General features: G+C 46.9%; 1 protein-coding gene across 1 annotated transcript in view; it reads left to right on the forward strand.

The window, feature by feature from the left end:
• LOC141066966 (myomegalin-like) overlaps positions 1–22,199 on the forward strand; it is a 444,577-nt gene extending 422,378 nt beyond the window's left edge. Inside the window, exon 5 of the mRNA XM_073558019.1 lies at positions 21,963–22,199. Within this exon, the coding sequence (XP_073414120.1) occupies positions 21,963–22,158 (196 nt within the window). The 3' untranslated portion in view covers positions 22,159–22,199. The remainder of the gene's footprint in view (positions 1–21,962) is intronic.
• The last annotated feature ends 2,875 nt before the right edge of the window (positions 22,200–25,074 follow it).

Genomic DNA, 25,074 nt, shown 5'->3' on the forward strand with positions numbered 1-25,074 from the left:
CTTCTTGGTCTCCCATCTGCTTTGCCCATCCCTCTAAAATTTTCCCTGGTATGTTGGGAACATTATAATGCTTCTCTCAAGTCCCTATAGAGACCCGAAATGGTAATTTCATGAATGTCCTTTAATAAAATCGTCTCCAAGTGGTTTACCTCATATTCATTGTTTACGTTGAGTAATTTCCTCATTATCCCTTGCTTTATCTGTTCATGCTGGAGAGTCTGGAATGGGCGCAAGTCATATTTCTCTCTTATTTCCCCACATGTCATCCATCTCCGCTCTGTATCATGCATCAAGTCCCTTAAAGTCCTTATCCCCTTCTCCATCCACTCTCTAAACAGGTCATTTTCCCTCCCCTGTGGAAAATCTGGGCTTGCCCAGATGTTAATGAATTTTGAAATATTCCATGCTAGCCCAAACTTTTTTCTAACCGCCTTCCCGGTCATTACTGTGTCCATAGATATCAATGAGTGTTTAATATTGGGTGGTAGATTTGGTATGGATGTATGTAATATTGATCTCAGGTCCCATGGCTTACAGAATTCGATTTCTAAAGTCCAGTCTACTTGTTTGTCTAATCCAGTCAACTGCATGTCTCAAAATGCAAGCCAGGTTATAGCCTCTGATATTTGGTAGTTTGATCCCCCCCCTCCGTTGGTAGCATTAACTTATTAGCACTAAAGGCTCCGTCACACATAGCGATCTCGCTAGCAAGATCGCTGCTGAGTCACAAGATTTGTGACCCAACAGCGATCTCACCAACGAGATCGCTGTGTGACAGCGATCAGTGACCGGCCCCCCTGCCGGTATCGCTGATCGCTCTTGGAAACCTCTGGACATTTCTTCGATCACTGGTCTCCCACTAGCCAGCACGCATCGCTGCATGTGACAGGCGGGAGACCAGCGATCAGCTGGTTACTAACATACACATCGGGTATCTAAGGGACGTACGTCACTTAGAAACCTAAGTGTACCTTAGTTACCAGCGAGCTGATGCAGGGAGCTGGTAACTAAGGTACACATCAGGTTTCTAAGTGACGCACGTCCCTTAGCTACCCGATGTGTACGTTAGTTACCAGTTCCCTGCATCAGCGCGCTGGTAAGTAAAGTAGACAGCGACGCCGCTGGTGCTGATCGCTGGTGAAGCTGTCTGTTTGACAGCTCACCATCGATCACATAGCGACTCACCAGCGATCCTGACACGTTGATATCATTGTCGGGATCGCTGGTGAGTCGCTATGTGTGACTCCAGCTTAATCCTCGGTCTCTTTCCCTTCCACAAAAAGTGAGAGAATGCTTTTGTCAATCTTTTTATGTCTGTATGTTTGAGAAGTAATGGGATTGTCTGCATGGGGTAAAGGAGCCTAGAGAAGCTCATCATTTTTATCAGATGATTTCTTCCCAAAAGGGTCAGCGGAAGATTACCCCATCCCTGCAGTTCTTTCTCTATACGTTCGATTAGTGGGGAATAATTTAAGGAATATAAAGCTTTTGGATCCATCCCCACCAGCACTCCCAAGTATTTGTGTTTCTGGCAATAGGAAGGTCACATATTGAGCCTTTCTCTCTCTCCACTCTTTTTTTCTCCCAAAAAGAGTATTTCACATTTATTTTTGTTAAGTCTGAATCTTGCCAGTTTCCCGAACCTCTCAGTTTGTGCTATGACTTCACTCAGTTGTGTTTTGGGCCTACTTATAAACAGGACAATATCATCAGCAAACAATGCCGAACACAGTGCTCTGCCCCCCACCTTTATACCTTTATCCCTTCAAACCATCGTCCACCGTTCAAACGTCTAGCCAATGGTTCGATAGCTAAATTCAATAACAAAGGTGACATCGGGCAACCCTGCCTGGTTCCCTTTAACAAAGGAAATATTTTTGATAAGAATCCCGGGGTGTTTACCCTAGCTTGAGGATTCGCGTACAGCACCTGAAAAAAATTTCAAAAGGCTCCATGCAAACCTAGATGATCTAACACCTGTTCCAGCCATGACCACCTCAAATTGTCAAATGCTTTTTCCGCATCCAAGGTGATCAAGGCTGGAGTTTCTCCCCCTCTCCGCTTAGCTATGTCAACTGCCAACATTACTTTCCTGATGTTCGTCACTGCTGAGCGCCCCTTGACAAATCCCGCCTGGGGTAGATCTATAATCTCTGGCAATATCGATGCCAATCTATTAGCCTTCAACTTTGCCAAAACTTTCAGATCCTGGTTTATTAATGAGATAGGCCTATAACTAGTTGGGTCCTCTAGGTTCTTTCCTGCTTTAGGGATGAGCTTTATGTATGCTGTGCTAAGGGTAGCCGATACTCGCTCTCCCCCTAATATCTTATTAAATAACTCCTTCAATACAGGTGAATTTTGTTCCTTTAAAATCTTGAAGAAACTGCCATTGAACATGTCTGGTCCCGGGGCTTTTGTTGAACTCATCTTTCCTATGGCTTCCCCTATTTCTTCCTCCGTCACCTCCCTATTCAATATCTGTAGATGCTCCTCCGTAAATCTAGTCATTTGCGTTCCCCTTAACCATTCCTCTCCTTCCCCCCTCCTCACTAACCCCTCCTCTTTGTATAGATCTGCATAAAAGTCTCCCAGGATATCATTTATTTCCTTCGGATCTGTTGTTTTATTTCCCAAAGCATTCCACAGTGTTATATGAGTCATTGGTCGCCTTCCCCTTGCCAAGTTTGCCATTAATTTCCCTGCCTTATTCCTGTAGCGCGTCAACTCAGCCTCCTGTTGTGTTCTGTACATATTCTCTTTCCTTTCCGCCCAGTTTTCAAAGTCTGCCTTCGCCTCCACCCACTTTGCTTTTGTCACCCTTGATGGTTTTTCCAGAAAGACCGTATATGCTTCCCTAACTAACCGACTGGCTTCTTGAAATTTTACTTGCGCCTGTCGTTTTGCCTTCGTCGTGTATCTCATCACTTTCCCCCTCAGTACTGCCTTGGCCGTCTCCCAAAACAACCCTATCTCTCCTCTAGGTTCCTGATTCGTCAGCGTGTATTCCACCCACCACTCTCTCAATATTCTGTGAAAGTTTTCGTCTGTCGCCAAAGAATGGGGAATCGCCAAATGTAGTCCTGTCCTCTCTGAACTTTGTCAGCTACACTTGCTACCACTGGACTATGGTGTGAAATCATCATGTTTTCTATGACAATCCCCTCCACCCTCTGCATCAAAGTCTCACTTGTCAAAAGAAGATCAATCCATGACCACGAATCAGGCGGGTGTGAGTAGTGCATAAACTCTCTCTCTTGTGGGTGATACATTCTCCAGCAGTTGTGTAGGGTCGTGGTTTCCAACATCGCTTTTAAAGGTCTTTCCATATGCCTCCCCTGTTTCCCCTGGCTTGTCCTGTCTTCTTCCTGGGAGAGTACAGTGTTGAAATCACCACCCACCATTTTACAGACTTCCCCATCAAGTAATATCCTGTTTGTTATGCTTTCAAAAAAATTTTTTTGTCCTGTGTTGGTGAGCGTAAACATTGTGGATGCTAAAAGTGCCCTGAGTGCCTACGATTTTGATATGTAGGTATCTTCCTTCCTCATCTGATTCTTGTGACTCCACCGTGTGTGCCAAGTTCTTATTGATCAGAGTGAGCACTCCTGCCTTCCTACCTTGTGATGCCAACCCATACACCTTTCCCACCCACATCTTGTTCATACGGAACAAATCCTCTTTCCGCAAGTGTGTCTCCTGCAATAAAGCAATATCAGTTTTAAGCTTCTTAACATTACGTAAAATCATATTTCATTTGTGTGGAGATCTAAGTTGCTTAACATTCCACGTTACTATCCTAACCATAATCCCTTAAAATGGTTGCTCTTTTTCCCGGCCGTGTCGCATGAACTAGAAAAACTACTTTCCAAATCCCCCCTCCCCCCTCAACTGATTGCTTGAAACCACCCTGGTTTCAACTGTACATAAACATTTTTCCACTTCCATTTTTTCTGAGATGTTTAATTTACCTCCCAAGCGTCTGCCATAAGCCGAACCGTCTTGATTGACACCCCTTTCCTGATGTCTCCCTCCTCCCCTCTCATAGTCTCCCACCAATTCCATCCCCTCCCATCATTTTTTGCAGATTTACCAAGATATAACACTTCTAGTAAGAAGACAGAGAGAAGCACAAGACATAACGATACGCTTATCACCATATTCCTCCTCCCAACGTTCCAAAAATTACAATCTCTGCTTCCTCATCTCAAATCACCAGCGACTGCTTCTTCCTCTTTTCTTCCCAGTTGACGTGACCATGTGTCGTTTTTCTTTTGGACTTTCTGCCCTGGTGCCCGTTTGGCTCCACTCTGATTCTGGATCCGGTCTGTCTGAAGATGGTCTGTTAGAAACGGAGCCTCCTCCATCCGATTCTGTGACAGTCCCCTCTCTTGGGTTCTTGTCCTGTTGCCGTGAACTCCCCTCCTGGGTTAGCATCTGCTCTGCTTCCAACAGGTCCCGAAAAGTCTTAGTCGCTCCCTCTGGCCCTCTTACCCTCAATATTGCAGGGTAGAGGAGCTGGAATTTGATGTGTTTGTGGTAAAGAGTTGTGCACATCTGACTAAAAGCTTTTCTTTTCCGGGTGACTTCCGCAGAGTAGTCCCCAAATATTAAGATCTTATGTCCTTGGATACACAGTGGTTGCTTTCTGTTCCTGAAGGCCCACAGGATTTCTTCCTTGTCTTTGTATTCTAGATATTTGACTATGACCTTTCATCTTGCCTGGATGTATTGTCTGTAGTGGTCCTTCTCTCCTCCTGCCTCGTCATCGGTCCCACTCTGTGGGCTCTTTCCACACGACAGCTGTGTGTTAGGCCCAGGGCCTGTGGAAGTTCTTTCTCACAGATTGCATCCAGCTGGCTTGGCATCACTGACTCCGGCAGTCCCACCACTCTCAGATTGCTCCTCCTTGACCTGTTTTCCAGGTCATCCATTTTTTTTTTTCATCAACTGGGTGCTCGTGTCTAATTCTTTAAATCTGCTCTCCAGCTGTGCCAGTGTATCTTCAGCATCGAAAACCCTCTGTTCTGCCTCAGTCAGCCGGACATTCTGATGTTCTATGTCCTCCTGCAGTCCTGCTAAACCTCCTTCACGGTGTCCTTAAGAGCTTCTCTGACCTCTGCAGCCAGGTGATCTGCTACTTCTCTGGCCAGTCTGGAATAGTTGATCTCTTCCCCAATCAGCCTCTGTGATTCATTATCAGGTACAGCTTTACTGCTCCTCTGTCTGTCAGCGTTCTCTCCCTGGAGCTCTGCTGCTTCTCCCCCTCAGCTCCCTCCTCTCCCCTCTCTACCAGCGCCATCTTGAGACTGCTCACTGCCCCCACTCTGGATGCTGTCTCAGCTCTGCTTGGCGGACCCCCACTCCTGAGGAGATACCACTCCATGCACTGACCCTCGGTGAGGTTATCAGCTGTTCTCACGCCGTCCTGGGGAGTCTCCTTGTAGTTTTTGTGAGATTTAGTGCAGTGGCTAGCCAGAGCTTCTCACCTCCCTCACCTCACATCACAGCGCCGGAACCAGAATAATCTTTATTTTTATATAACGCTAACATATTCCGCAGCGCTTTACAGTTTGCCCACATTACAGTTTGCACATCATATTATACTACCCTCGTTCACAAATTTAACTATGTCTATATAATAATTAACTGGGTAGTTTGGTTAAAGAACGATGAGATGTTGCCTTTTTTCTGTACAGAGTGAATCAATTGAATAATGCCATGTACTGCACACACAGTGGGGTTGGGGGCCCAGATTTGCACAGGGGCCCACTGGGGGATTTCCCTCTTACCCTATGGGCCAGTCCAAGCTTGGCCCATAGGGTCAGACTGGGGTGTCTGGGGTCCACCAGGAGAATGGACCTATGGGGCCGCCCACCCTACTGTTATATGCAAATATCTGTCAGTCGTTATCCCCATTATAGTGGAGCATCGGCTCTAAAACACAGGCAAATACTGCACATATACTGTGCGCCCCCATAACTGGGATGTATAATTACTGTAGTTTACATTAATGGGGTTCTTTGGTTAAAACAAGTTGTCACCGATCCATGGGCTCCATAGGATAGGTGATCGCTTAGGTCCGACCATTATACACTGCACTGATTGGAAGAATGAGGAAGTTTTATTGTTGATAGGACACTTATCCCCATTTTAAAATGGAGCAGCAGGTGGGATATCTGACTGCTGCTCCATTCATTCTCTTTAAGGCTTCTGGAAAAAACAAGTGCAGCCACTGAGGGAATGAATGGATCAGTGGTCAAGTCGGACCTGCCACTCTAATGGGGATAAAAAGTTCCACATTTTGCTGAATGGGTTCCAGTAGTCAGACTCCCACCAATCAATATGTTATCACTTATTCTTTGGATAGGTGATTACTTTTTTCCACAGGAAACACCCCTGTAAGTGCATCTCTGCCATTATGTGCAAAGTATTTAATCTCTAATGAAAATAAAGAATCTTCCAATTAATATCAGATAGAACAAATGACTGCCATGCACAACACAATCCCCTATACCAAGACCAATACCACCACATACAGGAAGAAATACCATAACACCATGACCAGACCACATGGTGACCGAATAATACTACATACAAGGGACAAATACCACCACACCGTGGCCAGACCACATAGTGACTGAATAATACTACATACAAGGGACAAATACCACCACACCATAACCAGACCACATATTACTATCACATAGTGACCGAATAATATGACATATTACCAGCATATAGGGATTAAATAATACCACATACAAGGAGAAATACTGCCACACCATGACCAGACCACAAATTACCACCACATAGTGACCGAATATTGCAATATTACTGATTATGAATAGAAACCACAAAACAACACTGTTATTACCACCAGTGACATTATACACAGAAGCTCTGTATATAGTGTCAGTGTACAGGTTGCACAATGATCACCAGTGACATTATACACAGGAGCTCTGTATATAGTGTCAGTGCACAGGTATTACAGTGATCCACAGTGCTATCATACACAGGAGCTCTGTATATAGTGTCAGTGTACAGATAATACAGTGATCACAAGTGACATTATACACAAGAGCTTTGTATGTAGTGTCAGTGTACAGATAATACAGTGATCACTAGTGACACTATACACAGGAGCTCTATATATAGCGTCAGTGTACAGGTAATAGTGGTCACCAGTGACATTATACACAGGAGATCTGTATATAGTGTCAATGAACAGGTAATACAGGGATCATCAGTGACATTATATACAGGAGCTCTATATATAGTGTCAGTGTACAGGTAATACAGTGACATTATATACAGGAGCTCTGTACACAGTATATAGTGTGCATGTACATGTAATACTGACTCACCAGTGACGTCTGTAGTTGAAGTCCTTCATCTTAGCTTTTCTTCTTCAACCAGCACAGATCGCTGTCACTTCTTCCAGCCAGGACTCTTCTCTGCAAAAAATAACACAGTCATCAATAGCTGATCACTTCCAGAGCACATTCCCCACTTTCTCCCTAACTTTTACACTACGTCAGATGAAGAAGAAAAGCAACATATTACCGCCCTGCACAGTAAAAGGACCTCCCTTTTGTTCCCTCCATTGAAAACTGTTTCCTAAAAGGTAAATTATATTACAGTAGTAATAATGTCCCTAATTGGACCCTAAAGAAATTATGTTCCCCACTTGTCACCATAAACTAATATAGCATGTTCCTCATTCTGGCCCTTGAACAGTAATTAAGTCCCTCATCCTGGCCCCCTTTATTTAATAATCTCACCCAGCCTGGCCCCCTATATTTTGTAATATGCCCCAGCCTGGCCCCTTTATTTTATAATATGCCCCAACCTGGCCCCCTATGTTTCTTGTCCAGCCTGGCCCCCCGATATCCATTCCGCTTTCCCAACTATACATACTGGCCCTCATATGTCCCTTGTCCTGCCCCACCATATATCTCTCCTGGACCCCTATATATCCTTCCTGGTCCCTTGTCCTGGCTCTTCACATATCTGCATCCTGCCACCTCCATATATATATATGCATCCTGGTCCTTGTCCTGCCCCTCTCTCCCATAAATCCATCTTGGCCCCCATATACTGTATATGCATCCTGGCTGTACCATATATATGCATCCTGGCTCCCGATATATCCATCCTGCCCCCCATACGTGTATCCATCCTGACTCCCTTCCCCCGTACGTGTATCCATCCTTGCCCCCTTCCCCCATATGTGTATCCATCCTGGGCCCCTTCCCCCATATGTGTATCCATCCTGGGCCCCTTCCCCCATATGTGTAGCCATCCTGGGCCCCTTCCCCCATTATGTGTAGACATCCTAAGCCTCTTCCCCACCCCTATGTGTAGCCATCCTGGGCCCCTTCCCCCTTATGGGTAGCCATCCTGGGCCCTTTCCCCCCTTATTTGTAGCCATTCTGGGCCCCTTCCCTCCCCCATATGTGTATCCATCCTGGGCCCCTTCCCCCATATGTGTATCCATCCTGGGCCCCTTCCCCCATATGTGTAGCCATCCTGGGCCCCTTCCCCCATTATGTGTAGACATCCTAAGCCTCTTCCCCACCCCTATGTGTAGCCATCCTGGGCCCCTTCCCCCTTATGGGTAGCCATCCTGGGCCCTTTCCCCCCTTATTTGTAGCCATTCTGGGCCCCTTCCCTCCCCCATATGTGTAGCCATCCTGGGCCCCTTCCCCCCATTATGTGTAGCCATCCCGGGCCCCTTTTGCCCTTATGTGTAGCCATCCCGGGCCCCTTTTGCCCTTAAGTGTAGCCATCCCGGGCCCCTTTTGCCCTTATGTGTAGCCATCCTGGGCCCCTTACACCCTTATGTGTAGCCATCCTGGGCCCCTTACACCCTTATGTGTAGCCATCCTGGGCCCCTTCCCCCCCTTATGTGTAGCCATCCTGGGCCCCTTCCCCCCTTTATGTGTAGCCATCCTGGGCCCCTTCCCCCTTATGTGTAGCCATCATGGGCCCCTTTTTCCCTTATGTGTAGCCATTCTGGGCCCATTTCCCCCCTTATGTGCAGCCATCCTGGGCCCCTTCCCCCTTATGTGTAGCCACCCTGGGCCCCTTACCCCGTATGAGAGAGAGAAGAAAAAAAAAATTTTTCTTACCTGCCTGCGCTCCAGGTGGTGTCCTCCTCCTCCTCTGCAGGTTGGCGCCCTCATACTAAAATGGCTGCAGACATAGCAGAGGCAGGTGAATATGTGCGCCCGTTGCATGCGGCGCATCACACTGATGTCATACGCCGGTGACGGCAGGTGCACACTTGCCAGTAACGATCGGGACGTGCGCTGCAACAGTTCAGGTAATGAACTCTGCGTGCGTGCACCCCTGCACATATGTGGCCTGCGCTTTTAAAGGGACCGTGCCCCTAAAAACCAGACTTTTTTTTTCTTCCTTCTCCTCCTCTCTTTCCAACAGTGCAGGGCCCACGGGGGAATCCCCAGTACCCTGCCAGGCCAGACTGACTCTGGTCACACAAGCACCATGCACGCTCGTAACACAAGTACCCTGCACGCTTGTCACACCAGCACCATGCACGCTTGTCCAGCAGCTCACATGAAGCAAGTGCACTGTAGACAAATATACAGTACAGAATATACACAGCACAAACACATTTTAAACGTGACAGTAAAGCCACATTATTACTTATGGGTCGCCCTCCACCCAGGGCTGTGGGGTACTCGGTACCGGGCCGGTTTCAGGGGGATGTGTCACAGCAGCGGTGACCCGGTCCATGGCCCTGGGCGCCCAAGTAATGGGGGAATTTGTTATGTAGTTTATATGAATAGTTCGTGATGCCACCTATGGTGCTCGGCAAGTAGGATGTTAGGCCAACGCTGCTTGCAGATCCTCTGGGGTTGGTGGTGTGTTGCAGCCTAGATGGTATAGCTCCCCACAGGCGAAGCTGTAGCCCCAGGGCAGTGTAGATGGAATGGAGGTGCAGGCGGTGTGGAAATTGGTACCCAGATGTAGCGGTGCTGAGTGTGTTGGCGCGAGAATGAATGGAGGACACCAGGGCTTGCAGTTCCAACGCTTTACTCACAGTCAGTAGTGCACACAGGTGCCTGCGTTCGTGCCGTGTCCACCAGGTCATAGACTCAGCCAACCTCCAGGCAAGATGGAAGGCTCCTCTCCAACACTCCGCCAACATGTACCTCTCTGAACGTCTCCTCTATAGCGCCTTTAAGTGTGAAGATCTCCTAGCACTAAGTTACGCTGGAGTTCCTCCTGACAGATGTTCCTGTGTTCTCTACTCGTACGGCAGACAGCTGTAGCCTACTTCGGGGACTCCCTTGCTCCGCCCCAATGCCGCTAAGCTCCTCCCCAGGTCAACGCTTATAACACTGCTTCTTACACTTTATGCCACAGGCGGTCTCTGTGCAGCTGCTCTGCGCCTGGAGACCCCTCACAGCTCACAGACACACAGCAGTCTGCAGAGCCTCCCGTATTGATCAGGCTGCACACCACATGAGAAGAGGAGCCAGAGAGTGAAGCAGCCGTTGCTCCGCCGTCACATGGTGTCATGGGGCTGGAGAAGGAAGCTGTGCTGAATGCAGGAGCTGTCAGGGAATGATGAAGAGATGTCCCTCTCTCAGCAAGGGCCCACCGGGGGATTCACCGGTACCCCGCCAGGCCAGACTGACCCTGCCAGTAGCCAACAAGACTACGGCATTACCGAGCATGGCGGGAAATCCCAGCATGTTCATTGCATATCTAACAAGCGCCAAACTTGTGGGGTTGGGACTAGAGCATGGCGTTCAAGCACCTGCTATACTCAATCAAGTAATGAGCGTGCCCAAACTTCCCGATGCTTGATCGAGTATTGAGCAGTGCTCATCCCTAGTGCCTTGAAGTCTGGGTAATCTCCTTAGCATTCACCCAGATTTAGGCATTTCCTGATGGCTTGCTTGATGGCATAACAAGCAGCGCAATCACAGTAGAGGCAGAGTCCGAGATCACGTCAACATTTCCTTTCCACAGTCTGAGAGCTGACTGCTCCAACATCCATCAGTTTTGCCACAGGTAGGTGGGCAGATTTGGGGGCGATAACCGAACCCAGGGCTGCCACTAGGAAATTCGGGTCTCCATACTGGCAAAATTTGAGACTCTGCCCAGGCTCCACCCAGCCCCAGCTCCACCCCTCAAAGTGTCCACAGTCCCAACACTCTCTCTTTAAAAACCTCCACTTCTCACCTATCACACATTAACAGTTCCCATCACCAGATCAAACATACAGCCAGCAGCTTTTGCTTTGGACAAAATATTTTTTTAAGCCACCACCATAACAGGGTAGACACTTTTGGCCGGGCTCTACTCTACTGTAACCTATTAAATATTTCTTAAAATATGCAATACACTTTAGGTATATTAGGTATATTTTTAATTATTTTTGAATTTTGAACCCTCCGTCAGGAACAATATTCGCACTAACTCGTAATGGAACAATGTGCCTGTCAAGCGCAGGCTAGAAAAATGCCTAGAATATCTAATTTTCTCAATTTCAGTGATCTAAAAGTGATCAGAGACCTTCATAGGGATGTAATAAAAGAGACTACACATTATCAGGTGCAAAACAAACCCATTTACTCAACATAAAAGTAATAACTTTGATATACACAAATTTCAAAACTCCTGAGAAGTACACTTTCATTTGTAAGAAAATCTGCCTTATTTATATGAAATATCCACAAACCTTTCTCTATCCATTCATAAAACAAGCTAAATAAACAATAGTAATGACTAAAAACATTACATACCAACCTTATAAAGTGTGATGTGTTCGGGACCAATGAGCCTGAGAAGCCAGCACAGCTATATCTTCCTTCCTGAAGCTCTGCAGACCAACTGTGGTATCAGGTTTCACACAGCAGCTAGAGCCAGGAGACTATCTAGAGGGAGGGGATTTCCTGAAAATCTGATGAGAAGGGAGAAATGAAAGTAGAAGATCTGTGCCTGTCAGATCCATTGTTCATGACGGAGGGTTAAAATGACCAATAATATCACATACAAGGAACAAATACCGCTTGTCCAGGCAACATATTACCAGCACATAGTGACCTATAATACCACTGTCAGGAACACCGCACTGCACTTGCTCACTGAGCCAGTGCGTGTGTCCAGAGTACAAAAACAGTGCTCAAAGATACCTGTGGAGCGGGGCAGCAGCGGTGATGATGCGTGCTTCAGACTATCAGGACCTGAAGCACGTGACTGCTGGGGGCGTGACCTAAGCCCCACAGAGCTAGGAGCTGCAGGGAAACTCCTAGAACGGTAATTACGGGACAAGTTACCAAGGGGCATAGGCAGAGACGTAAACCAGATCAAGCCGGGTCAAAGCACGAGATAGCAGGACAGTACCAAAGGGTTAGACAGAGCGAATAGTCAGGACGTAGCAATAGATCAGAAAACCAGAATGGGCAATGGACGGTACAATAGGGACAAACTGTAACGGAGTAACAATAGCCAAGCCAGGAGGTCAGAACCGAAAAGACAATAGTATCAAAACGAGAGACGGAGTATAGAGTGAGGGGACAGACCGGGTCATACACGAGAATCAAACAAGCAGTGCAGTAGACACGCACACCAGGGTGGTCAGACACACAGCCAGAATAACAGTATAGCTGACAGGGAATTCTAGTCTGGAGTGAGTATAAATACCCCTCCCAGATCCAAAGAGAGGCCGGCAAAAGTTAACCCTGTGAGAACAGGACATTAACCATGTCCTAACCATGACAGTACCCTGTTATGAATGGGTCACCGAGGAGAAAAAAAACAAAACAAGCTAAGCCACAGAAAACCAGAGAAGTTGGTAACTATGCAGATTGCAGATCCCTGATCTTACCACACAGGTAGCAGTAGCCGTGGAGCGTGCCTACGATGTTCCTAGACGCCTCGTCACGGCCGGAGGACTAAATAAGCCTAAAGCAAGAAAAGGGAAAACTAACTGCCCCAGAGCAGACCCCAAAGGAATAGATAGCCCCCACACATGTATTGACGGTGAAACAAGATGAAGGCACAAACACAGGCAAGAAAATAGGCTGAGAAAATGATGGGGCCCAAACTAACTAGACAGGAAAGGAAAGGCAAGTCACTGTCTGCAACCTGCAAAAAACCCTACAAAAATAATGTCCAACACTTCTGATAGCAAAATTAACCCTGAAGTCACTACACTTCTCCCACTATATCAGCACTCTGGAATATTCTGAGACAGAGCAAAAGAGACCGAGCTAGTAAGGGACAAAAAGCCAATTGGCAAAATACTGATAAATAAGAGTGGAAATTCAGCTCAGCCTCCAGCCGGGGCTGGCAGACCACACAAAAAACTGAATAGACCAACAAAATCAAGTGTGAACATTAGCAGAAAAACTTAGCTTTAGATGACTGGAACAGAGCTGAAAACCAAGAGCTGACAAGTCAGAAGGAATCACCAGCAACTGAATAGGGCGTCGGCTGTCTTAAATCCAATCTGAGAATCCTGAGATCCAATCGTCATCCTCATTCTCAGGTGGAAGATCTCCACCGATCAAACCAGCTGCACCACCTCCCGAACCAGAGAATGAACTCACAACAGTACCCCCCTCTTAATGGGGGGCCACTGGACCCCCAGGATTCTCAGGGTATCTGGCATGAAAAACCCGCACCAGTCGATCAGCGTGCACCGAACTGGCCGGAACTCATGACCGATCCTCAATGGAATATCCCTTCCAATGAATAAGGTACTGAAATCTCCGGTGCACTCACCATGAATCAATGATGCGCCCTACCTCGTACTCCAGTTGACCCTCTACCAACACTGGTGGAGCCACAGATGAGGGATCTTCTCTAACTGTCCCGACAGGTTTTAATAGGGACCTGTGGAAGACGTTAGATTTTTTGAAGGAGGTGGGCAACTGTAATCTGTATGCTACCAGGTTGATCACCTCTACAATCTTGTATGGGCCAATAAATTTTGGGCCCAACTTCATAGAGTGTATTTTAAGTTTGATGTTACGGGTGGACAACCAGACTTTTTCCCCCACTGTTAACGCAGGACCTAACCCCCTCCTCCTGTCCGCAAAATGTTTGGACTTCTTCTGGTCTTTGGAGATGTTCCCCTGCACCTCCCTCCAGAGGGTTTTTAACTGTTGTACCATCCCCTCGATACCAGGGCAATCCGAATCCATACAGGAAAATTCCCCAAACTGCGGAACAAACCCATAATTGACCTGAAAGGGAGACTTCCCAGTAGACTGGTTAATATGACAGTTGAATGCAAATTCTGCCATGGGCAATACCTCACACCAGTCTTCCTGTCTGGAGGAGGTCTGGTATCTCAGAATCTGCTCCAACGACTGGTTGGTGCGATCAGTCTGTCCATTGGATTCCGGGTGATAGGCAGAGGAGAATGACAACGTGACCCCCAACTTCATACAAAATGCTCTCCAAAACCTGGCCACAAATTGCACACCCCTGTCCGACACCAAGTTCACGGGCACTCCATGCAATCGAACAATGTGCTGTATAAACAAGCGGGCCAAGGTTTCAGCAGATGGTAACGTAGGCAATGGCACAAAGTGGGCTTGCTTAGAAAATCTATCAACCTCTACCTATACCACTGAGTTGCCATTGGAAGATGGAAGATTAGTGATAAAGTCCATGGACAGGTGTGTCCATGGTTTATCCGGAATTGGCAAAGGCACCAATTCCTCGGCCGGCGGGACCTGAGAGGTTTTAGAGTGCGTGTACACCCCACAAGTATTTACAAACCTTTTTATATCAGTACCCATAGAGGGCCACCAAAAACCCCTAGCTACTGCCCCCCGGGTAGCTGCAATACCAGTGTATGCACTTAACACAGAATCATGAAATTCTTGAAGGAGTGTGGGACGGAATTGTTTGGGTACAAACAATTTACCAGGGGGTTTATTCCTGGGAGCTTGTGCTTGTGCTTCCAGAATCTCTCTCTGTAACTCAGAGGAGATTTCAGCTATAACCACTCCTTGGTTGAAGAATGGAGGAAGTAGGTTCTGGAGGGGACACAGAATCAAAACTTCGGGATAAGGCATCCGCCTTTACATTTTTAGACCCTGGTCGGAACGTGATGGTAAAATGAAATCGAGAAAAAAAAAGTGCCCACCGAGCCTGTCTGGGGGTCAATCTCTTAGCAGACTCAATATAGGCCAGATTTTTATGATCAGTGATGACTGAAATGGGATGAGCGGCCCCCTCCAAAAAATGCCTCCATTCTTCTAAGGCCACTTTAACCGCTAACAATTCCCTGTTACCGACATCATAGTTTCTCTCGGCCGAAGAGAACTTCTTAGAGAAAAAGGCACAGGGTTTGAGGTTAGTCAGGGTAGAGGGGCCTTGTGACAATCCTGCCCCCACCCCCACCTCTGAAGCGTCGACCTCGACGATAAAAGGTCTTGACGAATCAGGTTGTACCAACACAGGGGCTGTGGTAAAACACTTCTTTAATGTAAGGAAGGAATTTTTTGCGGCCACGGACCAATTTTTTACATCTGCCCCTTTAAGAGTGAGGTCCGTCAAGGGGTTCACCACCTGCGAGAACCCTTTAATGAACTTCCTATAATAATTAGTGAAGCCCAGAAATCGCTGCAACCCCTTCAGGTTATGAGGCTGCACCCAATCGGTAATGGCCTGAACCTTCCTTGGATCCATGCGGAATCCCTCCCCGGATACAATTACACCCAGAAAAGACAGTTCTTGCATAAAAAATGAGCACTTCTCCAGCTTAGCATACAAATGGTTTTCCCGGAGTCTCATAAGAACCGTACGTAAATGGTGTAAGTGTGACTGACTGTCCTCAGAGTATAGCAAGATGTCATCCAAGTAGATGACTACATAACGCCCAATCAAGTCAGAAAAAACAACATTAATAAAGTTCTGAAAAACAGCAGGAGCGTTAGTGAGGCTGAAGGGCATAACCAGGTTTTCAAACAGCCCCTCAGTTGTCAGGAACGCAGTTTTCCATTTGTCCCCCTCCCGGATCCTTATAAGGTTATAAGCCCCTCGTAGATCGAGCTTAGAAAACCATTTGGCCCCCGTGAGTTGGTTGCATAGATCAGGATTCAACGGGAGAGGGTACGTGTTCTTAACAGTAATTTTGTTCAGTTCCCGAAAGTCGAGGCACGGTCACAACCCACAAACTTTTTTCTTTACAAAGAAAAACCCCGATGCCATGGGTGAGACCGAGGGCCGAATATGCCCCTTGCGAAGGCTCTCTTTGATGTACTCTTTCATAGTTTGGCGCTCAGGCCCGGACAAATTAAACAAATGAGCCTTGGGTAATTTGGCTCCAGGTACTAAATCGATAGCACAATCAAATGGTCTATGTGGTGGGAGCGCCTCAGCCTCACTTTCGGAAAACACGTCTTCAAAGTCTCTCAGGTACTCCGGAATACCCTCCAGACCGACAGACGACACAGATACAGATCTTATCGGATTGACAAAAGGAACCGGGTTACAACACAGACCATTATATCCCCATCGGATGATCTCCCCCTTCACCCACTCAATGAGAGGATTGTGGCGTTGCAACCAGGGCATCCCCAATACCAGTCCTGAAGGCAGATTATTCATAATAAAACAACTTAACTCTTCCACATGAGTGGAACCCATTCTCATAGAAAAAACTTTAGACATAAAGCAAATTCCATCCCGGGTAAGAGGGGATGAATTCACAGCCTCAATTTTAACAAAGTCTTTTAACCTGTCTGTCCCTATCTTATTAAGAGTTACAACTTGGGCATCAATCAGATTAATGGAGGAACCACAGTCAACAAAGGCAGTGGTCATAACAGGACCGCCAGCAAGTTCCAATTCAACCTGGAGCACCATCTTTGTACATGAGAAAAAATGTACCTGGGAGTCTGGACAACCTCCTCGATTGTTGCCCAGACTCAGTCGTTTCTCTGATGGTTTCTCTGAAGAAGGGCAGGAGGGGCAATTCCTTTTTCAATGTCCAGAGGCTCCACAGTAAAAGCATAGTAGATTGTCTCTATACTGCCTTCTCTCTTTCTCCTTAACCCAAGACTGACCCAACCTCCATTGGCTCAGATACAGGGGCAGTGTCACACAACTTGGGGTACAAGGGAGACTCTTGTTGCATCAGGGGGAGGATGTAATGCCAGAGCGTCCTGCAGACGGTCAGTCTGGCCCCTGCAGAACAACCCCCTCAGGGCAGCGTCGTTCCAGGATACTTCGACGGTCCAACGTTTAAACTCTGAGCAGAACCATTCAGCAGAGTGCCTCCCCTGTGTCACACTCTTCACCATATCCTCTGCCAGACGCACTCTATCAGGCTCATCATAAATGTGCCCCAGAGCCTCAAAGAACAAATTCACAGACATATGTTCAGGAGCAGAGGAAGAGAGAGAGAAAGCCCATGCCTGTGGAGCCCCCCGAAGTAGGGAAATGATGACCCCCACCCTCTGGAACTCATCCCTGGAGGAGCGGGGCCTCACAGAAAAAAAAGCTTGCATCCTTCTCTGAACGACCTGAACTCCCTTTTATCCCCTGAGAAGGGGTCTGGCAATTTGACCGGAGATTTGGAGGACGCCAATGACACATCTCTATCCCCAGCACTAGGAGCCCCTGCTGCGACAGCCCCCTGCACAGTATCCACCAACTGTTGCTGGATATGGGCCATCGTGCGCTATTCCACATTAAGTTTGTGGAACATTTGGGTCAGGTGCTTGACCTGATCAGCCAAAGTTTGTATGGCATCCATGAGGATAACACACTTTTTTTTTTTCTTTTTTTCCTTCAGAGGAAAAAAAAACTGAAATGCTCAGCTATAATGTCAGGAACACCGCACTGCACTTGCTCACTTAGCCAGTACGCGTGTCCTGAGTACAAAAACAGTGCTCAAAGATACTTGTGGAGCGGGGCAGCAGCGGTGATGATGCGTGCTTCATACTATCAGGACCCGAAGCACGTGACTCCTGGGGGCGTGACCTAAGCTCCACAGAGCTAGGAGCTGCAGGGAAAATCCTAGAAAGGTCATTATGGGACAAGTTATCAAGGGCCATAGGCAGAGACATAAACCAGATCAAGTCGGGTCAAAGCACAAGATAGCAGGACAGTACCAAAGGGTTAGACAGAGTGAATAGTCAGGACGTAGCAATAGATCAGAAAACCAGAACGAGCAAAGGACGGTACAATAGGGACAAACTGTAACGGAGTAACAATAGCCAAGCCAGGAGGTCAGAACCGGAGAAGACAATAGTACCAAAACGAGAGATGGAGTGCAGAGTGAGGGGACAGACTGGGTTATGCACAAGAATAAAACAAGCAATGCAGTATACACGCACACCAGGGTGGTCAGACACACTGCCAGAATAACAGTATAGCTGACAGGGAATCCAAGTCTGGAGTGAGTATAAATAAAGTTAGCCCTGTGAGAACAGGACATTAACCATGTCCTAAGCATGACAACCACATACAAGGAACAAATACCACCACACCATGACCAGACCACATATTACTACCATAGTCACCGAATAATATCACATACAAGGAACAAATACCACCGCACCATGACCAGACCACATATTACCACCACATGGTGACTGAATACTACCATACTGATCATTAATAAAAAAACATAATACTATCAAAATAAGTGGCATTATACATATGAGATCTGTATTTAGTATGCAGTGTCTGTGTACAGGTAATATAGTGCTCAATGACATTATTTACAGGTAACACAGTGATCACTGGTGACATTATACACAGGACCTCTGTATATATAGTATACAATGTATAGTGTCAGTGTACAGGTACCACACTAACTCACCAGTGATGTCTCTAGGTGAAGTCCTTCATCCTTGCTTTTCATTCATCCAGCACAGACCGCCATCACATCTTCCAGCCAGGGCTAGTCTCTGCAAGAAATAACACAGTTATATAGAGTTCCGCTTGCAGAACACATTACTTATTTTTTCCCAACTTCTACATTACACCACATGAAGAAAAAAAGGCGACATAGTGTCACTCTGCACAGTAACAGGACCGCCCCCCATTTAAAACATTATCCTCAAAAAATTAAATACATCACTGCAGTAATAATAACCCTTAATTAGCCCCTATGGTAATAATATCCCCCATCCTGACCCCCATGTGTCTCATTCCTGGCTTTAGCAGAGAAAGGGAGACACAAAAGCGCAATAGGGTCTTTCGGTGTTACAAAGAGAGATTCCACTTAAGAAATTTGCTCACCTGATTAGGGTAAGAGAAAGCATATAGTCTGGCGGCTGCTGCAGATCCACAGGTCCTCAACGACCAGAAGAAATAAAGTATTATGGGGAATTTGTAGTTATATTCCGTGCTGCCGCAAGAAAGTATTCCAGGAGATCAATGTCAAAGATTCACAGTGGTATTTCCTGATGAAGGGGGCATGTGACCCCCGAAACGCGTAGAATAAACCACTGTGAATCTTTGACATTGATATCCTGGAATACTTTCTTGCGGCAGCGCAGAATATAACTACAAATTCCCCTGAATACGTTATTCCTGGCTTTAGCCATATGTTCTCCCATCCCGCCCTCATGAGTATCCATTCTTCCCCATATGATCTCCATCGTATCCATCCTGCCCCATGATCCTGTGCAATCTGTCTCCAACCCTGCCCCATCTGTCTCCAATCATGCTCCGTTTCTCCATTCTGCCCAGTGTCTCGCATTCTGCCCCCATGTACAGCATTTTGCCCCATGTCCAGAATTCTGCCCCCATGTCCAGCGTTCTGCCCCCATGTCTAGCGTTCTGCCCCCATGTCCAGCATTCTGCCCCATGTTCAGCATTCTGCCCCCATGTCCAGCATTCTGCCCCCATGTCCAGAATTCTGCCCCATGTTCAGCATTCTGCCCCAGTCTCCAGCATTCTGCCTCATGTCCAGCATTCTGCCCCAGTCCAGCATTCTGCCCCAGTCTCCAGCATTCTGCCCCAGTCTCCAGCATTCCACCCCAGTCTCCAGCATTCCGCCCCAGTCTCCAGCATTCCGCCCCAGTGTCCAGCATTCTGCCCCAGTCTCCAGCATTCTGCCCGAGTCTCCAGCATTCTGCCCCATGTCCAGCATTCTGCCCCAGTCCAGCACTCTGCCCCATGTCCAGCACTCTGCCACTGTCCCCCCGGATCGCCACTGTCAAAAAAACAAACAAACAAAAAAAAACAAGTTCTCCTTACCTGGCCGCGCTCCAGCGGCAGGCGAGGCTCTGTCCCTCCAAGCTGCTGAAGCACGCTCTAGCAGGTGACTGATACTGACGTCAGACGCCAGCGAGGTGCGCGCTGCGGCTGACATCAGCTGCCAGCTTCCGATTGGCTGGCGGCTGGTAACTATTGATGTGCGGGCCGCCAGGCCCGCACATCAATAGCGTTTAGCTGCTGCCCGCAGTGCCGCGCTAAGGGCCCAGTTTACCTGCCTGTAGGGGCCCGGTGAGCAGACGAGACTGGGCCCGATTCGGGCCCCCTCTGGCCACCGGGCCCCATACGCCAGTCAGGGAGGCAATGTCCTGATGGTTGCCCTGACCGAACCCCCCAGTTGCTCATCATGCCTTTCCTGAATCTTGCGATCCAACCTAATGGCCTGAGTCATGGCCTCCACCATGGAACAGGGTGGAGTATTGTGAACCAGAGCATCCTTTAGTGTATCCAAAAGACCTCTTTGAAACTGACACTTGAGAGATGCATCATGACACAAAACAAAAGTGGACCATTGTTGAAACTTGGCACTATAGTCCTCAATGATGCAGCCCCCCTGAGTCAGTTTCATGATCTTTCCTTCAACAACCTAGATTCTGTCAGGTTCATTTTTGATTAACCCTAAAACATCAAAATAGCATCAACCATTGACCGTTCTGAGGCTTGGGGAAACAAACAAAATGTCCAAGTCTGAGGACCCCTCGCAGTAGGGACATGATTATTCCCACCTGGTGGGACTTTTTCCCTAATGACGGAGTTGCAGGGTGAAATATAGCCTATAGCTCTCCCTGAGCACCCTAAACTGGTCTTTCTTCCCTAAAAGATTATCAGGAAGGGCCAATACTGGTTTGGGAGAAACCTACTGCACTTCAAAGGATACTGATGTCACAGCCACTGCCAGGATTGAAGAGCTAAGTGAAGTTTTCATCCAACTAATTACCCTGCAACTGATATTGCAATGATTCAAGACTCTGATATTCCTTAGTCAGATCCTGAATCATCTGTATCAAATTCACCACGTACACAGAGCGTGTGAACAGGATGCGTACTGGTGAAAAAGACAATTGTATGGAACAGTTGAAATATGACGCTAATCACTATTCACAGACAAGCCATGAAGCAGGGTAGTTGAGGTCCAAGGTCAAAAGCCAAGCGGGTACATCATGGACAGAGGGTTGAGACAACGGTGTAGCCAGGAAACAGTCCGATATCAAAATTCCAAAAATGTAGCAGATCACAGCAAAAGCTCTAGGCAAATGAGTTGTCTAAGCAAACCCAAGGTTGAGCAGCAAATAGCAGAATACCAGACTAGGAGGACAGAGCAAATACACTCCTCTTGAGCAAGGCTACAATTGACAATGACCTAACATTGCCCACCAGGTAAATAGCCTGGAAATTATCTGAAAAGGAATACACCTGGAGGAAACTCAAACACTACACTGACAGTCCAACATGCTCCTGCTATTCATGGGGCTGTTGAGCCGTCACTCACAATACTGACAACCTGATACGCCTTGGCTATCCATAGGACAGTTGATCTGACACTCACAGCATCCCTAGAACACAGTGAATGGTGGGATTGTGACAAGAATCAGTGGAAAAAACAATCACAATATACATTTACACTAGCAATATTTAGAAGTCTGTCTTCATTTACATGAGTGTATTCGTTTGTTGTTTTATCATAAATGATTTATAAGGATGACATCTGTAATTTTTTGTGTTATCAGGATGATCCAACAGATGACTCTCATACTTGATAATAAGGACTCTCTCATTAACCAATTAACAGAGAAGAATCAAAATCTTATGAATCATCAAATTAAAGACCTGGAAAAGTCAATGCAGGAGTTAAGCACTGCTTTGCAAGAAAAGGAAAATGACATTAAGGTAAAGAAACATTTATCAACTGTAAACTGCTCCTAAGACCATGATAATTATTGTACACTATATGGTATACAGCGAATATGGAAAGTTTGATTACTTCCGTAATAATAGCATCTCAAATCATAATGTCACTTTTATGAATTATTTTCAGCAGTTTCTGTCTTATCTGACATTATTGTAAGTTTATATTGCTTTGAAAAGGATTAGGCACTAGCTGTTATTATGAGTTAGGCTATGTGCACAAGCTGCGGATTCACCAGAGGATTTTTCCGTGTGGATACCCAGGTAAAACCGTAGGTAAATTGACCTGCGGTTTTACCTGCGGATTGGCCAGCTGTTTTCCCCTGCGGTTTGACACCTGGACAATGGAATAGGTGGCAAACCGCAGCGGAATCTGCAGAAAGAATTGACATGTCAATTCTTTCTGCGGATTTAAAACTGCAGCTTTTCCACAGTGAAAAAAACGCAGCATGTGCACTGCGGATTGTAAATCCCATAGACTTACATGGTACTGTACACTGTCTGCGGAACTACTGCGGATCCGCAGAGGCCAAATCTGCTGCGGATCCGCAGCAGAATCCGCAGCGTGTGCACATACCCTTACAATACTCAGGAACACTGCACCTGGTCTGACACTCAAATATATGGTCCTACGTCTAGAAAATAGCAAACAATGTGTTCTCTGAGACTGGATATTATGACCAATCACCTGCTTAAGACACAGAAGAACTGCTAGACTTCTTATCTTATATCTCTATATATAAAACTGAATGTATGTATGTGTGTATCACCAACCAATCACGAACCATCTTTCATTTCACCAGAGCTGTTCAAAAGAAGCTGAGCTGTGATTGGTTGCTATGAGCAACAGTTTTCCTTGCAACCAATCACTAAGCATCTCTCATTTCACCAGAGCTGGTTAAAGGAAGATGAGCTGTGATTGGTTGCTATGAGCAAGTTTTCCCACTTGACAACACCTCAGCAGACACTGACATGGTGGGAGAAATCTAGCATCCCCAGGAACATAAGCTCCCAGCCACTGTCTGCCCCCCAGAAAGGAGCACAGAGCACATGACAGAAATGAATCCCCCGTCCCATGGATCATTGGTATGCAAGTTAGGGCAAATCCATTCAGCGCTTTGGTACTGACCCCAGGTCTTTCTTAATGGGATCTCCGGTATGGAAGGCAGGGCAAATCGATCCAGTGCTTTGGTTTTGACCCCAGTCCTCTCTTAAAGGGATCTCCGGTATGGAAGGCAGGGCAAATCCTTCCAGTGCTTTGGTACTGACTCCAGGCCTTTCTTAAAGGGATCTCCAGTATGGAAGACAGGGCAAATCCTTCCAGTGCTTTGGTTCTGAATCCAGGCCTTTCTAAAAGGGATCTCCTGTATGGACTGCAGGGCAAATCCATCCAGCACTTTGGTTCTGACCCCAGGCCTCTCTTAAAGGGATCCTTGGTATGGAAGTCAGGGCAATTGCCTTCAAATGCTCTGGTACTGACCCCAGACTCTCTTAAAGGGATCTCCTGTACGGAAGTTAGAGCAAATCCCTCAGCACTCTGATTCTGACCCCAGGGTTCTATTAAAGGGATCATTGGTATGCAAGTCAGGGCAAATCCACTCAGCCCTCTGGTTCTGATCCCAGGCTCTGTTAAAGGGATCCCCGGTATGGAAGTTAGGGTAAATCCCTCAGCACTCTGATTCTGACCCCAGAGTTCTATAAAAGGAATCATTGGTATGGAAGTCAGGGCAAATCCACTCAGCGCTCTGGTTCTGACGCCAGGCCTCTCTTAAAGGGATCCCCGATACCAGGGAAGTTAGGGCAAATCCCTCAGCACTGTGGTTCTGACCCCAGGCCTCTCTTAAAGGGATCATTGGTATGGGAGTCAGGGCAAATCCCCCAGCACTGTGGTTCTGACCCCAGGCCTCTCTTAAAGGGATCCCTGGTATGGAAGTTAGGACCGCTCCACTCAGCGCTGTGGTTCTGTCCCCAGGGTCTCTTAAAGGGATCATTGGTATGGAAGTTAGGGCAATTCCACTAAGCACTCTGGTTCTGATCCCAGGCCCCTCTTAAAGGGATCCCCAGTATGGAAGTTAGGGTAAATCCCTCAGCGCTCTGATTCTCTGATTCTGACCCCAGCCTCTCTTAAAGGGATCATTGGTATGGAAGTTAAGGCAATTCCACTCAGCACTCTGGTTCTGATGCCAGGCTTCTCTTAAAGGGATCCCCGGTATGGAAGTTAGGACCGTTCCACTCAGTGCTCTGGCTCTGACCCCAGGCTGACGGGATGATTTGGGATATTAGGGGTAGTAGTCCGGTGGCTCTGGCTGTCAGGATGATGTGGGATATTAGGAGTAGTAGTCTGGTAGCTCTGACGGAATGATGTGGGATATTAGGGGTAGTAGTCCAGTGGCTCTGGCTGACGGAATGATGTGGGATATTAGGGGTAGTAGTCCGGTGGCTCTGGCTGACGGGACGATGTGGGATAATAGGGGTAGTAGTCCAGTGGCTTTGACGGGATGATGTGGGATTTTAGGAGTAGTAGTCCAGTAGCTCTGGCTGATGGGATGATGTGGGATATTATAGTGAATGCGGAGTGAGTGTGGCTATACACTCAGCTTTATATATATAGATATAATCATTATAATTTGCTGTAACTAACCATAGTTAGTTACTATGCCTGGGCAGCGCCGGGCTCTTCAGCTTGTATATATATAAAGTTGAGTGTATGTATGTGTGTATGTATCAAGCCATCTCTAGCTCTCTACTGACATCAAGTGGACTATTTGTGTAACCACATCTTTATTTGCAAGTAGAAGGCTGCTTTCACATATCAGTTTTTTGACATCAGTCACAATCCGTTGTTTTTTGAAAAAAAGGGATCCGGCGACTGATGCCGCTGGATCAGTTTTTTCTCATAGACTTGCATTAGCGAAGGATTGCAATGGATGGCGT

This window comes from Dendrobates tinctorius, unplaced genomic scaffold (genome assembly GCF_039654945.1).
Source record: "Dendrobates tinctorius isolate UK_male_01 unplaced genomic scaffold, ASM3965494v1 ptg000012l, whole genome shotgun sequence".
Taxonomy (NCBI): Eukaryota; Metazoa; Chordata; class Amphibia; order Anura; family Dendrobatidae; genus Dendrobates; species Dendrobates tinctorius.